The sequence below is a fragment of the Papaver somniferum genome, chromosome 5 (assembly GCF_003573695.1).
Source record: "Papaver somniferum cultivar HN1 chromosome 5, ASM357369v1, whole genome shotgun sequence".
Taxonomy (NCBI): Eukaryota; Viridiplantae; Streptophyta; class Magnoliopsida; order Ranunculales; family Papaveraceae; genus Papaver; species Papaver somniferum.
Window position 1 is genome coordinate 191,468,513 of NC_039362.1, and position 16,204 is coordinate 191,484,716.

The 16,204-nt window shown below is 36.0% G+C and overlaps 1 protein-coding gene and 1 pseudogene across 1 annotated transcript; one reads left to right on the forward strand and one right to left on the reverse strand.

The window, feature by feature from the left end:
- Window positions 1-12,137: 12,137 nt before the first annotated feature.
- On the forward strand, window positions 12,138-12,233 carry LOC113284740 (annotated as a pseudogene).
- An 800-nt stretch (window positions 12,234-13,033) lies between these two features.
- LOC113284091 (chlorophyll a-b binding protein of LHCII type 1-like) lies at window positions 13,034-14,182 on the reverse strand. Its single transcript, XM_026533492.1, has one exon. It carries the CDS (start codon window positions 14,101-14,103, stop codon window positions 13,291-13,293), a length of 813 nt encoding a protein of 270 aa, XP_026389277.1. The 5' UTR covers window positions 14,104-14,182; the 3' UTR covers window positions 13,034-13,290.
- Between the last annotated feature and the right edge of the window lie 2,022 nt (window positions 14,183-16,204).

Genomic DNA, 16,204 nt, shown 5'->3' on the forward strand with positions numbered 1-16,204 from the left:
TTTGCCCATCAAATTACCTCAAACATTGCCATAGCTTCTTCCTGCTCCGGGTCTATTTCCCTTGTGAAGATGCATCGATCTCCATAGAAAGTACTTGCATAGTTTCCACATATTAGACAAAAACCAGATAACTTTTGAGGTCTCAAAAAATGTAGCATCAACATTTATTAGATAAAATTCTATCTGAACTTTGTACATCGTGAGATTCATGCATTATATTCTTCCAATCTGTATAGATTTTGCAATCACATATTCATTCACCTACACATTCTCAAAGATTATCGAACATCAAGCTTTCCAATCCATCCACATACCAAATATCATATTATCTCTGAGTTGAAATTAGTCACATAGAAGTGTTATTGGAAGTTAAATTTTTTGCAACAATATAATCACAAAAAATGCATTCCATTAACAACATTAACAAAATCATCACCTAACTCTTGCCACATACCTTGTGTGACTGTACAATTACATGATAGATTCTCACCATACATTTGACAACAATAAGACACATAACACAGGTGTTATTTATAATAGGAACAAATATTGAAAGCCTATCTCTAGTTGAAAGGAATTTTTTCATACATTTCCAAAGAAAGTGGGCAATTCTATGAGGTATTTTAGCTTTCCAAAAGCATTTCCAGTTTAGAATATTAGATATAGAACCACCAATCTGATCTTGAATAGCATTATAGGATGATTTCACTGAAAAGTTACCATCTTGGGTATGTTTCCATCTCAGACTATCGTTACCATGGAAAGGATTCTGATTTTCAGAATTTTATTAACCTTGTTCGCATCAATTAATACAGACAGGGTGTTCTTGTGCCATTTTTTAGTATCGTGGTCAATGAGTAGTTTAAGTCTCGGATTAGGATAAAAGTGTAGTTGAGATACAGACATCACGACAATCATCATTGCATTCTATCATTTGAAGGCGAAGATCAATCGAATATTTTGAAGAATATCTTCAACAAAAGGTAAGTGAAGACTGAACCACCTATGTCTCAAGTTATATTCATCTTTCTATCTATGATATGATGTCTCATAACTAATTAGACTATCATGCATAAGAATTTCGAGTCAAGTTTATCTTGGTGGTTAGTTCTCGAAATATAATGACTAAGCTGAATGAACATTTTTTCATACTTGATGAATTTCAATTAAGGACAATTTATTGTTCAGAATCAAAATTGTGATTCAAGTTTTATCATTCAGAAATAGCCATAAACAATGATATGTGTCATCAATGTTATTTGGGAATGTTTCAAATCGATTTAGAGAGAAATATAGAACTAATGTAAATTCAGATGCAAGACAGTTATGCACTTCAGTCTTACAAATTTGGAAAACTGTTATAAATTTGAAATTGTATTACATGTACTTGTACACGTAATAGAGTAGCTATATGTCAACATACATATTTTTGGTACGCATATTCTTATGCATACCTTGAATATAATCTGTTAACTCGTGAACTTGATCGGTACACATATCCATATGCAAACCGTATAGGAACTGTGGTCACGGAAACAGTTTGGTATCCATACTGGTACATGTACCAGAAAAGTACAGAACTTGGTTGTGTCCACAAACCGGTACGCATACCTAAATATTTTTGTGGACTCCAGAACATGTTATAGTCTTAAGGTTCCAAACCTATGTGCATACCTAAATAGTTATGTGAACTCCAGAACTTGGTTGTGTTTAAAAATACACAAACCATTACACGTACTGTGACTTAACCAATTCATAAACGACTTCTGTATTTGTACTTTGTACACCTACTTGCCACTATGCACATAAATTATTTCTCCGAAATAATTTACGTTTGAATAATCTCTAAAATACCATAGACATATTTGATCTCTTGATTGTGCTTCGAGTTAAGTCTTAAATATTTATGAAAATGAATACGAAGCTTATAAGTTTAAATAGGATAGTTACCTTGAACATAGTCTTTAGTCTTCACACACGGTTCGGTTACGGTTTCACCTAACCAGAATGTATATCTTGTTTATGTAAATTAGATTTCAAAGATTCATCTAACGGTGAATATTAATTGCTTGGTTCCAAAGCTATCTTAGCTTAAACCTAAAGCAACATATTTTTTTGAAAGTCTATAAAAGGGGAACCTCAAACAAATGGGATCTTTAAATCCCGACACTACTTTTCTTGGTGTGTCCGAGTTGTAACTAGAGTCGTCATCTTCCTAGAAACCTTTTAGGTTTTAGCGACTAATAGACTTTATAGCGATTCATGAATCCAGGATCTGCTATTGTTTATCTTGATAGCTTGAGTATCCCTATCATATTCGATTGTTGAGTTGCTCACTTGAACAAGATAGATAGAATTCATCAAAGTTCTCTTTGTTGATTCCACAAGTTTCATACTTGTGAGGTGAATAACAATCTAGGATGCACTTCGGGTAGCATAAGTCTGTATTTTGAGGTTAGATAGACTTTGTCTATTGTTATGGATTTCTAGTCTCACCTTGATCTACGATCAAAAAAGAAATTACATATATAGGCTTATTTTTGGGAGGCAGATTGGTTTAAAGTATTCAATTAAGTTGAAGCAACTCTTAGTTGGTGTGACACCAACTAAGAGAATCAATTGCTCGAAGTCCTGTTGTGATTCAAGATGCGTAAGGAACACGACTGTAACTAAGTTGTTGGGAGGGTTTAATTCGGTCTTAACATTCCAGTCCGAAGTTAATTGGTAGTAGCTAGTGTCTGTAGCGGCTTAATAAAGTTTGGTTTTGGATTAGGTTCTGTGGTTTATCAGCATTTGCAGTTTCCTCGTTAACAAAACTTCTATTGTCTATTTTATTTCTTTTTCAACATTATATTATTTGTCTTTATAATTGAAATATCACAGGTTTTGCATTGATCAATCATAGTAGATACATCCGACCTAGTTTGTTGAATACGACTTGATTGATTTCTGGATATTGGTTTTTGGTACTATCAAAGTAAACTCACCTATAATTAGGTTCACAGACTTGGTTCAGTGAACGTTCTAATTGTGTGAGTTAGGAGATATAAGCTCGCCATATAATTTCTTAATTAAGATTCATTAAGTTGAAATATCGAAATTTTATTGGGTGTTGTCCATACGGATTTCCTAAGAAAAAGTTGGTGGTGTATTTTGGTGCCCCCACTTTTTCAATTGGTATCAGAGCAGGCAAACACGTTAAGACCTAACAAGTCTTTGTTTGAAGTAGTCTGACTATATAGACAAGAACGCAATCTCGATAAACGTACCGCCAACATTTGATGGCACAAATTACTTATGGTGGAAAAATTTTATGCATTCCTTTTTACAAGATCGTGACTTCGAGACATGGAAACTTGTAGTGATTCTATAGGATGCGCCATCAGTTGTTAGGGATGGAAATACTGTTGCAAAGAAATTGAGAGAATATAGTGAAACCGAGATAAGTGCTGCAAAGCATAATTCTGACGGGTTAAATGCTATTATCCACGCCATAATCCCAGATCTTCAGCACCATGTGACTTCGTGCACTAAGGCTAAAGATGCTTCAGATATTTTAGAAACCATATTCGAAGGTGATACCTCAGAGAAAAAAGCTAGGCTTCAAAACCTAAATTCTGAATGGGAAAATCTCCATATGTATTCGTTTGATGAGTTTAACCAAAAGGTTTCTAGAATTTTTAATGCGTCTTATGCGTTAGGGAAGACTATTCCCCAAAAGGACATTGTCATGAAAATTCTCCGATCTTTACCAGTAAGATATGTGTCCAAGAAACATGCCATCATGGAAGGAAATAACCCTTGCCACACTTTCCAGAAAACACGTTAGTTGAAAATTTGAAAATATTTGATCATGAACTGCAATCCAAAGCCGGAAAGGATATTGCATTCAAGGCACTGAAAAACATTAAAACTCGTAAAAATTAAAACGTTGATAACTTTGTGGGCAATTATGTTGATTCTGATTTGACAGATGAAGATCTTGATAACTCAGTTTCATCGATCACACGACAGTTTAGAGAACTTCTTAGCAAGAGAAATAGACGGTTCATTAGAGAAAATCCTCCAACGTCAGCTAAGCCACATAATCTTATTCTGTCAAAAGTAGAGACTCTAACGATACTGACGATGAGGATATGCCAAAGTGCTTCGATTGCGTGATGCATTCCTTCGGGTGGACGAGTAATAGTTTTACTTACACGCCTTCAACAAAACCTTGCCATGATGGTGTAAAATATAGAAGACTTGTTATTGGATTTGTTCAAAATTGTCACCGAATAGTCCTCAAACTTAGACCCGGTTTACCATTACTTCCCTTGATGGGTTTAGCCTTTTGTCCTAGATTTGAAAATAATTACTCGATGGATTGGTGTGCAAATTACGCGACGGAAATGGATCTTCGGAAAGCTTTGAATGTGTCGCTCACAAATGGACAAGTAAATTCATATTCAAGTGATGGGGATGAAGATAATGAGAAAGAAGTTAGCGAAGATGATGAAATCCTTCTAGGATCTCCATTATATAATATATGGAGGTATTATTTGGTTTGTAGCGGCGCATTCAATCTATGTTGTCTTTTTTTTGCTTTTAGCGGATGGTGTGGATTATATAACATCAAAACATAATCAAATGTACCCTCGACACGCTAATATTTGAATGGTTTATTTTTATTTTTGGTAACTTTTCATTTTATTTTTGGAAACACAAGATATGGTTCGGTAAGAACTTAACTAATCAAACCCAGGAATTATGGCCAGGTTCGTCTTGTTATCGTGCGTCTGGTAAAATCTAAAACCCAGGAATTCTAGTCATTTTCGGCTTATTATAGATATTATGGACCAAGTAAAACCTGGTAAAATAAAAAACCCAGGAAAATCAAGTTCGGCTTGTTATAGATACTACGGACAAGCCGAACTTAGAGTAATAATTTTCTTCATTTCGGAAGTTTTTTTCATTAATACCAAAAGGGTTACATTCCAAATTACATTCCCATAACATAGCAACATCATAGCATTACAAAATAAAACTATCTAATATCTGAAACGGGTTATGAGAAACCTCCTTAGAATGTGGTAGTGAGCTTCGTATTTGAAATTATTTCATTTCCATCTTATTCTTTCCTGTAGAGCTCGAACTTCAATCTCGGAGTTTGTTTCACCCTTGAGTCGATATAGATTCACAATCCGAACTAAAGCTGTAATTTTTTTTATAGATTCAACTCGGTAAAACAAGGACGCACGATCCCGGTTTGAGGATTACCTGTTTCGGCAGAGAATGCTTCATGAATTCTAACCAAGTAGTACATATTCATCAGACCCTTTACTCGTCGTTCTTCACCCTTCTTTGGATAATATGCTATGTAATTACTGCAAAGAGAAAAATCTTCTTCTAGAGTAAACTTAGGAGTTGGGGGTGCCATTTTTTGAGCATATGTTCTTTAATATGAACATGTAGGTATATATGGAATACATGTTTACAATGGCTATATTTTGATTTTCATGAAAAATGTCAAAGTTCGTCTAGTACGAATTTTGGAACACAAGCCGAACCTATATAATTAACTGCTAGATTTTTCAAAAGTTTGAAAAGGCTTAAAAGTTCGGCGTATTAAAGTTTGAAAATTTAAGACGAATCGTTTACTATGTTTAGTGCTTATACTCATTTGAATATAAACTAGCATGATTATATTTTTCATCTTAATTGAAATCTTAAATAAAAACTTAGATTACACACTACTAATTTGCTTTACATAATAGTTCAATGGATCTTGAAGGATATATCTTTAACGAATCTCGGAGACTAATTCTCTAATAAATCTCGAAATTTTTCTCCTCAACCATGTATAATACATCCCAAGCTCGTATCTTCCTCCATGGCATATTTCCCAAAGGCTTTAAATTCTAGCATCCTCAAAAAAGGAAATTTTCCAAGATAGTATTCAAACAAAAGCGTACCTTATTTCTTAACATAAGCGGGGTGGAATTTGGAATACTCATCTTCTGTAAATTAGTATCAATGGGATGATATTGATTGATCCATATTAAAATTATGATGTAATCTCATATAGTATAATGGATACTCTCAAATGTTTCAGCTAATTCCATACACTTACGACGTTTTTGATTCCCATCTAACTCAAACTAGAATTCTTTAATTCTTTTCGAAAACATCGAATAATGTCCATTAGGCCGTTCACGATAAGTTCGAATGAAATCTCTGACAAGAATTTTATCATCTTCAACGGTGAATGGTTCCATTTTTGAGCAGAAACGCAAAAAACTAAAATAAAATTGGTTTGGAGGAATAACACTAAGTTTAGTAAAAAAAATTGTGAGAAAGGGACAACACCATAAATAGAAATTCCCCAACGGATCAATGCTTTAAGAAAAAAACTAGCCGTTGAATAAATTTCACTTGTAAATTACCAGATTCGGCTCATACTAAAAATTACATAACCAGCCGAACCCGGTAAAATTATGTTGTCTGGTACTTTTCAGGTTATGCTTGTATGGAGATTTACAAGACTAGACAAACCTGATAAAATCCATACACTGAACTTGTTAGGTTCGTCATATATGGAGGTTTATACAACCTGTCGAACCTGATAAAACCCATACATTGAACTTGTTTATAGCACGATTAAAACCGAAAATTCAAGGTATCCATAACACAATTAAACATAAATTCAAGTTGTCGATAACACGAATAAAACAAAAAGGTCAAGTTTCACAAACCAAGATAGTGTACTTAATAAAATATTCAAATGAACTTGCAAACATAAAAGTTCATTGACCACGTCCCCTCTTGTCGGTTCCACGACCACTTCCACGATCTCCTCTTCTGCCACCTTGATGTTCATCTTCTGCCGCGTCGTCATCATCGGTTGGTAATAGACACATTTTTGTGTTTAATTTGATATCAATACTATATATTGTTGGAACTCGAGTTTGTACAAATTTTGGTGTTTTATGTGTTTATAGGCACCTTTGGAAAATAAACATTTTTTGGAAAATTCGGATCGAAAATTTGGTAAAAGCCCCGGAGGACACGTGTTATTCGGACTCTCACCGTTGGATAAGGGGCACCTCAATTACTAAGGGGCACCCCAGGTCACCCCAAAGGCAGCTGCTATTCGCACCCCGGTTCTGGTTAGGGGGGAGGACATCTTCTTCCAAAATTCAAAAACCAAAAATTGGCGGAAAAAAAATACTATCAACTGGCAGATGTTTTGTTGGAATTTTTGAACGTGTTCTAGAGGGATTCAATGGCTGATTTTTGGTAGGAAGTTGTGATATGTCCTAGCAAACACGTTTTAGACTTTTGGTTCGATCAAATTTGGCCAGAATTAGCTGGATAATTCACGGAATGCAAAACAGGGAAACACGGGTTGAACACGGGATTGGAGAAGATTTGAGCGTGTTCTGCTCATGCATGAGGGCTCTAACAACATTGTGGGTCGTGTGTAAACATTTCTAGAGTGACCAGGATGGAAATCTACGCGTGAGAAGCTAAATCAGGGAAGAAAATATTCCCAGAATATTTTTTCATCAAACCGAGTTAAGAGAGAATTATCTCGAGTTATAGCGAGACTTCTTGATCCTGTGGAGTATATATAGAGTGCTGGGGACTCATAGAAGAAGTGTCGAGAGTCTGGGGGGATGAGGAGATCCAGAGAAGAAGAAATTCGAGTTTTCCCAAACTCGGTTTCTGCTGCTGCTGCTGCTGATGAACATGAAGAACACGAAGAACGGACCTGCACCAGCAGTCGTTTTTATGCAGTAATAACGACTCACACCTGTGGGTCGTACATCATGCAGTCTTATTTGCCACAGCGTTTGCGACACAGCTACAGCAGTCTTATTTTGTCACCGAGGGTCGTAGTTCTCTGGTTTTATTGTATTTCTCATATTCTCATCATTTGTAAACCATTTTTGAGCATAAATGAAATTCTTTGAGAGGTTTTCCAACATGATGAGCGGCTAATTCTCTCGTAACCAAGGCAATGGATGAAGCTATTCACACATGAACAATGGGTAACTATTTCATTTTCTCTAATATTTAATTATAATTCACTCAATCACTGCTTTTGCAGAGTTCTTAAAAGTTTACATAATTTTCTTCATTAGTTGTGATTCAATTAGATAGGTTATGCTTTGGTTAGATAATCTATGCTTAAGGGATACAATTAATTTTTGAGAATATGTTTGATTATTTGTGGATTAAGAAATAAAGGATTAAAAGGATAATTAGATTTATGAAATATTTGACATCATTCATGTGTAATAGTGGATTCTAGTGTCTTGGTTACCTCTCGCCCACTTTGTTAATATTTTTGTATATAATTTTATTAAATCTTTAAATTTAATCTTCACAAGTCCGAGAGTTTTAACCTCATTACTACAACAACAATCAAAAACTTAATCAGTTGGGTCGGTACTACCACCTCTGCTTGTGCCTTCACCAGCTTATCGATCCCTCTTATTCGTCGGCCTTTTTCTGGGTACTTGTGGTCATTGTCCTTTGTTTATAATAGAATCCCACTCGTCGATGACATATTTTTGTTCATCAACCGTCAATAGCATTTTTCAACTAAGTTTCTCCTTATTTTATTCAACATCTCCCTACCCGTCGCAACCTAAATTGATACAGTTATTACCATTGTCTTGAAAGCCTTCTATAGTTCCTCATGAGTAGACTTTTTGGAGATGATGGTCACCATTTCCTTCGACTTCTTCTTATCAACTATGTTTTGACTTTTCTTATTTATATAAAGGGATGAGAATTTTGGTTTTACCAATACATGTAGCCCGGATCAACTTCACGAGGATCATCATGCACGAGTTCTAAAACACTGATATCTAATTGGTTTTCTTCTAACTTCTTCCAATGCTCAATGCTAGGTTCAGGATCATACTTTGGACTCCATGAAGAAGTGGTGCTTTTAGTTCCAGTAGGACCCTTTGGCATCAACTTGAATTTCTCTTCAAATAAAGGCACCTTTTGGATGGTTCCTAATTGACATAGTACTCTCCGAGGATCATATATGACACAACCATCGAGATGAAATAATGGTCCATAGTACATACCCACCATCATGTCTTCATCTTCAAAGAATTCTTCCCCCTTCTTATATGGATCAAAATCGACGTCATGCACCTCCAAAGAGTCTAACTTCACTGTCAACTTTTCCACCAACTGCTCTTTATTCCTTGCCATCTCGTCCTCAAACTAGTATCGTGCCACTGTTGGAAGCGTATCAACCCAATCTACATCCTTTTCAAGTTCTTTGGCCAATTCCAAAATCGAGAAATGGTCATATACCCACACCTAAATCCCAAATTAAAATAGGAAATGATGTGACAAGATGAAAAGGAAAGTAAATATGGAACATATAAGGTTCAGATTAAACGTATATCATAACTATAGTGTTCGACTTGATATTCATATCACCAATATGCCTAACCTATCAAATTTAATTTCTCAGGGTAGTGCTTGGCTTGAAACTTATATCACCAACAAGCCAAATCTAAAAAATTTAGTCTCTCGGGATAGTGTTCGGCTTGAAATTGATATCACCAACAAGACGAACTCATCAAAGTTGAAGTCTCAACATAGAGTTCGGCTTGAAAAGGCTATCATGCATTAGCCGAACCTTATATGATGAAAGAGAAAATATGCATTGTATAAAAAAAAGGATATTGGATCGCCGAGAATTACCTGAAGCATAGTGAATTTCCCTCCAATGTTTGTACTTGTCAACCTAGAGGCGGTCGCAAGTTATTCGAGAAGCTAAGCTAGAGCAGCAGTTTCCCAAGCGTACTGGTTAATGGTAGCAAGATCCTTTACCAATATGAGATAATTGGCACTCACCTTGCTTATAGTAAGGTCGGGGAAGACATCTCTGCCAAGAGTATAAAAAAATAGTTGGTTGCGGTTTGCTTCACTTTGATATCGTCCATTACCAACTCCCCTTTGCTACTTTCTCTGCCTTATTCTCAGATTCCTTTTTCAAATTAGTAAGCTTCACCTTCTTAGCATCTTATTTCTCACATCGTTCTAGGTAACATAATCTGCATATTTAACAGAACGACAAAACTCGAGTTTGGTCTGGTAATCACCCCAACCAAGACATTCCTTGTACAACTTATATAGATCCTCCCAACTCATATCATGATAATCAGCATCCACGCTTTTACCCCTCACTTTAAGCCTTGTAATCTTGTTCGCTTAATAGGGAGTGATTGTCATCTCCCCAACGGGTAACTGAAACGTATAAGTCTCTGGACAAAATCGCTCGGAGAAGGCGGAGATAGTCACTCTGTCACATTCCTTTTGTCCATATTCAACCACAGGACATAAAGCAGATGATTGTACGTAAGAAATCATCTCAGGAACCTCTTTAGACAATTTCCATTCCGCTGCCTTATGGTGTCTCAATACTCAGACCGCATCGTTGTGATCAAGAGTCTCATATATTCTCTTTGCCCAAGATTCGGCGTAACCGATCAACACCCTTCCTTCATCTTCGTAAGACCATGGGGAAAATCATTTTCTCGAGCTGGGATTATGTTATCCTTATGAGGAATGTGCCAACCTGTAACCCGGGGTTCAACAAGCTTCTTTTCTTTGGGAGGTTTTGTTTGATGTTGAGGTTCTTCATTAGCATAACCACCATCACCCTCTCTTCCTTCTTCTTCTTCTCTTTGTATCTTTGGTAGTGATTCACAAATTTTTAACGGGACATCTTTGTCACTTCCTCTGCCTTCGGCTCCCAATTTTTTGTGACCTCCTCCTCGAGGATCGGGAGTTTTAGAATTAGAAGGAGTAACCTCCATCTTCTTCCTCTTTTTAACTTCGTTGCTAGAAAAAATATAAAACTTGATTAATATATTGATAGTTGGTGAATTAACTCAAGTCTAGGACTGTAAGATATATCAGTGGACTTTGAATCACAATGATATGTTAGGATTCTAATGAAAATATCATAATAGGCCGAACCTAAAAACCTATATACATAGAATAAGGTTCGGCTACCCCGAAATACCCAATACGATCCGAACCCTTTAAATCTCATTTGACTATCAATTACATAGAGTAGTTCAGCTTATAACGGAAATATCATAACCAGACGAACCTATACCTGGTCCATATACACTATAAACTAGACGAAAAGGGTTCGACTCAAATTCAATACTATGGAAAAAGCCGAACAACAAATGTAACTCCCTATCTGTGACTAGGTTCGAACCTTGCTCTGTAACCGTCAAAAACCCATTTTTTTTAGAATTAACCCTATTAAATTAATGATAAACAACAAGTACGAGATTGAGTTTGTAGAACTTACTTGTGTATCCTCATTTCTGGAGTTGGTGGTTCAATTGGTTGATTTTATGGTTGAATTTCAGTTTTTACACCTTCATTTTCATTTGGTTCTTCTTCTTCAATTGATGGATTAGAAGGCGCTTTTGAACGCCTACTCGTTGCTTTTTTCCTCTTTACGAACCATTATGTAGCTGAGTTTAATCTACGATCAAATTTTAAAGAATCAACGATTGATCACAGCAATGAAAGAAAAAATTTGCGGAGAGGAAGAAGAAAGGTTTTGGCAAACTGATTTTGTTTTTTCTAAAATTTATTTTAGATTTTTATATTAAGAATAAGGATAGATTAGTAACTTAAATGCTTTAAGGGTATATAGGTAATTGAACTATCAACTAGATACGTCTTATAAAGGCACCCTAGATAGGAATATTCTTAGGTATGCCCTAAAACATGATTCTTACCGAACGTGTCCAATTCTATGGCAATGAAGATTACTTCTTACTTTTGTTTAAGCATAAGTTTGTTGAATTTTGCTAATTCCGTTTAGAGTAACCAGAAATCGTCATATATCGGAAGATTCGGAGTAGATTAGATACAAATCTAAACAGGTTGGATGAGGGTGGAGTTCAAGTATATAAATATTTCTTTTTATGCACCGAAAAATAAGGCTTAGCACTATGGGCCATCAACGAAGATTGTTTATGCAAGCCCTGTTGTTACCCAATGTATATCCGATGCCTATTCAAACATAGTCCCACATTATTGAAGATTACTTCTCATTTAGCGTTATATACCACGCAGTGGGGAAATATCTCGTCCCCTCTGGGACATCCCTTAAAATTGGAACAATACAGAGAAGATTAGCATACGCAAGGATTGCACGCACAAATCGAGAAATGGTCCAAATTTTTTTGTTTTCCCTTCTGATATTTTGTTGTTGTTGTCTGTTGATCAATTTCGGTCTAGAATTTCTTATAAAACATTGTTGTTGATGGATGAGCTCAAACTGTTTGTTGAATTGTTTGAATGAAGTTAAACCAGTTAAATTTGAGTTTGTGCAACCAGTTTTGAGGGATGCTCATGTGGTCAACCTAATCTTGCTAACACTACACAAGATTCCAGTTTTTCCATCAGAAATTGATGCCCTGTCTAGCCATCTGCATGCAACATGTTACAAACCCGACAATGTCAAACATTTCAGCTAACAGAACTTTCTTTAATTCTTAACATAATTATTGTAGACTAACTTTAAGGCCTTTCAATTTTGAAAGGCCTTAAAGTTAAGTAAATTTCTCTTGTGTGTGAAATCATTCTCTTGTTATATGCTAAGTAAATTTCTTCAATTTCAGGGAACTTAAAGTTCACTTTTACTATGTAGATACCAGAACCTGAAAAAAGTAAAGGATTCAGCGAAATTTTTGGGTATGAAGCTTGTCGACGGTGCTACACCAAATTAGATGCAGGTACAGTACATCTTTACTTTTGTATTGATCAAATGCAAGGAATTTGGAATGGTCAATTTTCAATTTTGACTTTTATGTTGATTTGAGAATTAGAATACGCACAAGAATCACTACATGAACTTACAACTGAGACTTCTGGATATCACACACAATTTACAAGTTGCAATACTTGAACAGCTTGATTCTTTCTAGAATATATGTAATTTTCATTGGAGTCAATATATATGAACTTCACGGGGAACATTAAATTGTCTAAAAAATGGATTCTATTAGAGTGATGCGAAGGACGATGAAGAGAACCAAATTGGGATATCTTCAAGGCGCCCTTGCATTTTTTCGAGGTACATAAACTAGATCATAGACACAAATGCTATGTAGACCCAACACAGACACGCTAAACAATTTTACAAACTAAATGAATATACAGAGGAAATTTATGAAAAAAAATAGAAAATCAAACACCATTTTGCCTACTTTGATGGGAGATTGACTGTCAGGCTTATTCTCACTTCCCAGGAGCGAAGTTGGTAGCATATGACCAAGCATTGTTGTTCACTGGGTCTGAAAGGTGGTCAGCGAGGTTCTCTAGAGGACCTTTTCCAGTCACAATGGCCTGAACAAAGAACCCAAACATGGAGAACATAGCAAGGCGACCATTCTTCAATTCCTTTACCTTTAGCTCGGCAAATGCCTCTGGGTCCTCCGCGAGTCCTAAGGGATCGAAGCTTCCACCTGGGTAAAGTGGATCGACAACCTCACCTAGTGGACCACCTGCAACTCTGTAACCCTCAACAGCGCCCATAAGAATGACCTGTGTGGCCCAAATAGCTAAGATGCTCTGTGCATGAACCAAGCTGGAATTTCCCAAATAGTCTAGTCCTCCTTCACTGAAAATCTGAGAGCCGGCTTTGAACCAAACAGCTTCGCCAAATTTGACTCCATTTCTAGAGAGGAGTTCTGGGAAGACACAGCCCAAAGCTCCGAGCATTGCCCACCTTGAATGGATCACCTCAAGTTCGCGGTTCTTCGCAAAGGTCTCTGGGTCAGCTGATAGTCCAGCAGTATCCCAACCATAATCACCAGCGAATTCACCAGTCAGGTAAGAAGGAGACTCACCAGAGAATGGGCCGAGATACTTGACACGGTCTGGACCGTACCATGGACTTCCTGAAGAAGCAGCAGGCTTCTTTGCTGATGTCTTCCTCATCGAGATCTTGCTGTTGCTGCTGGATCTAACATTGGTGGGGAATTCTGTTTGTGAGTTGAGAGTCACAGCTTTCCCAGCAAATGATGGAGAAGAGAGAGCCATGGTTGCCATTAGTATGTCTTTGTTGTTAGAAATGAAAGACTATTGAGTATTGAAGATGGTATAACTTGATTTGGTGAGGTATAATTGTTGTAGTTGATGTTGTTTATATAGGCTTCTACTGGATTAAATTTATCTATCCATGAAGATCCTCAGCTGTGTTCTCATTGGTTGTGGAGTTGGCACCACCAATTCAAAAATCTGTGGGTTTTTTTTTTCAGCCACAGAATGAATTGGATAGGGACAGTACAGACTGATATTTTGAGGTTTGCTGTCGCAGAATCCCAATTTAATGATTCCATGAATTGGAAGTTACCTACTACTCTAAATTACTCTTAAATCTTAATGCAACTTCTTTCAAGAAGTTTACTTGCATGGCTTGAAATATGGTGCTGTAATGCAAATCAGGTAAGGATTGGATAAAAATCTGGCGAGACAAAACAACAACAACAAAAAAAAAAAAAAAAATTTGTTGTAGGCGCAGGCTAACTTCTCAAACCCAAGGCCACAGATCCTGTATGCTTGGGTTGATGCCGGGTTAGTCAATGTTCAACTTTAAAAACTGAACTCATGTCTACTTTGTTTGCGGTGTGGGGCTAAAGTCTTGTGAGAAAAAAGTTAGGAACTTGAATTCCTCCTTGAGGCGTGAGGTCATGAACTCGATTCCTGGCGGAACCATAAATAATGCTGAGTGTAGAGACACAAATCAAACAAACAAAGTAATGGAAAGAAATCCGTCGATTTTCGATTTCAAAATCACAGTATAAAGGGGGTAATGTTGGGCATTTTGGTGATGCAGCACCAGCTGTTCAAGAAAATGCCCCAAAGATTTGATGTAGTATTATGTTAATTTGATTCAGTTGCAAATGAAGAAGAAAATTTTGGGTTTGATACATGGGATTATGGGCAACGTGAACTTGGCTTAAGGACACGCTGATGCTGCGGTGATAAAGACAAAGCTCCCGAAGTCGATAGCGTAAACAAAAAGGTGCATTGCTATCTTATCATCCTTCCTTAAATTTTCTACTGTTTTTATGCCATCTTATTATATTACTCACCATGTATTCATAATATGCTTATCTCAACTCAATTTGTCACTCAAGTTAATTCATATATGAGAAACGAGTTCGATTGTTAGGGAATTCCAACGTAGTATTGAAATGGAATGCTAATACATACTCATTTTTTTGTAATACGTTTTTATTAGGAAGGAAAATACTGTCATGTTATTAGAGACATTTCAGTAACAGGAGCAAGATTATGCTGTCGATATGTATATCTCCATTCCCAACACAAGTAGTTAAGGAAACCAATATAACCGGTCGATATAGTCCCTCCGTATGTAATTGGAAAATTTCTTGTTTGGCCTTAAGCCCATAAGGTTATTTATAGTAGGGTCCAACCGGATTAATTAGTTATCTACAGGTCCATATTTAACCAAAACATGGAAATGACCAGAAACTCCTTGTTGCCAAACGTGTGTGCCTGCACACCTTTAATATCTAATATAATTCGATATTCTTCTCTCTCCCATAAAGAAACTTAATTTATCTACATATATAATAAAAAAAAAACATAGTAGAAGACCAAGACGTTCTGATTTGTGAAGTTTGAGAAGAAGTCTACATATGTGTTTGCTGAAAAAGTAGCATAAAATGGTATGAATTAGTAGTACATATATGATTAACTGAAAAAACCCTGTTTTATTTTAACCAATATGATACATCGGTAGTTTTTTTTATCTTTTACTGTTCAAATCAGAAGCGCAACAATGTTTTAGGAGATAGATTCCCTATTACATAATTCAAAAACTGATGAAAGTTCTTGAAATAAGAAATCAACATCATGAGCTAATCCTTATTTGAAGAGGACCAAGCAGCAACATCTTCTCCAGGAACTAATGCAACATCTTCTCCAGGAACTAATCATATGCTAGTTGATAATAAACCTGCAAAATATAAGAGTACATATATGATATACTCTCAGAAACTAAAAAGCTACACAAATTGAAACCGAAAAAAAAGGCTCAGAATTTTCAGTACATAACTTCTATACTCATTAAAAAACCATTCTTATGCTTACATATATGAATTTGTGTGTTAGACACTATGAA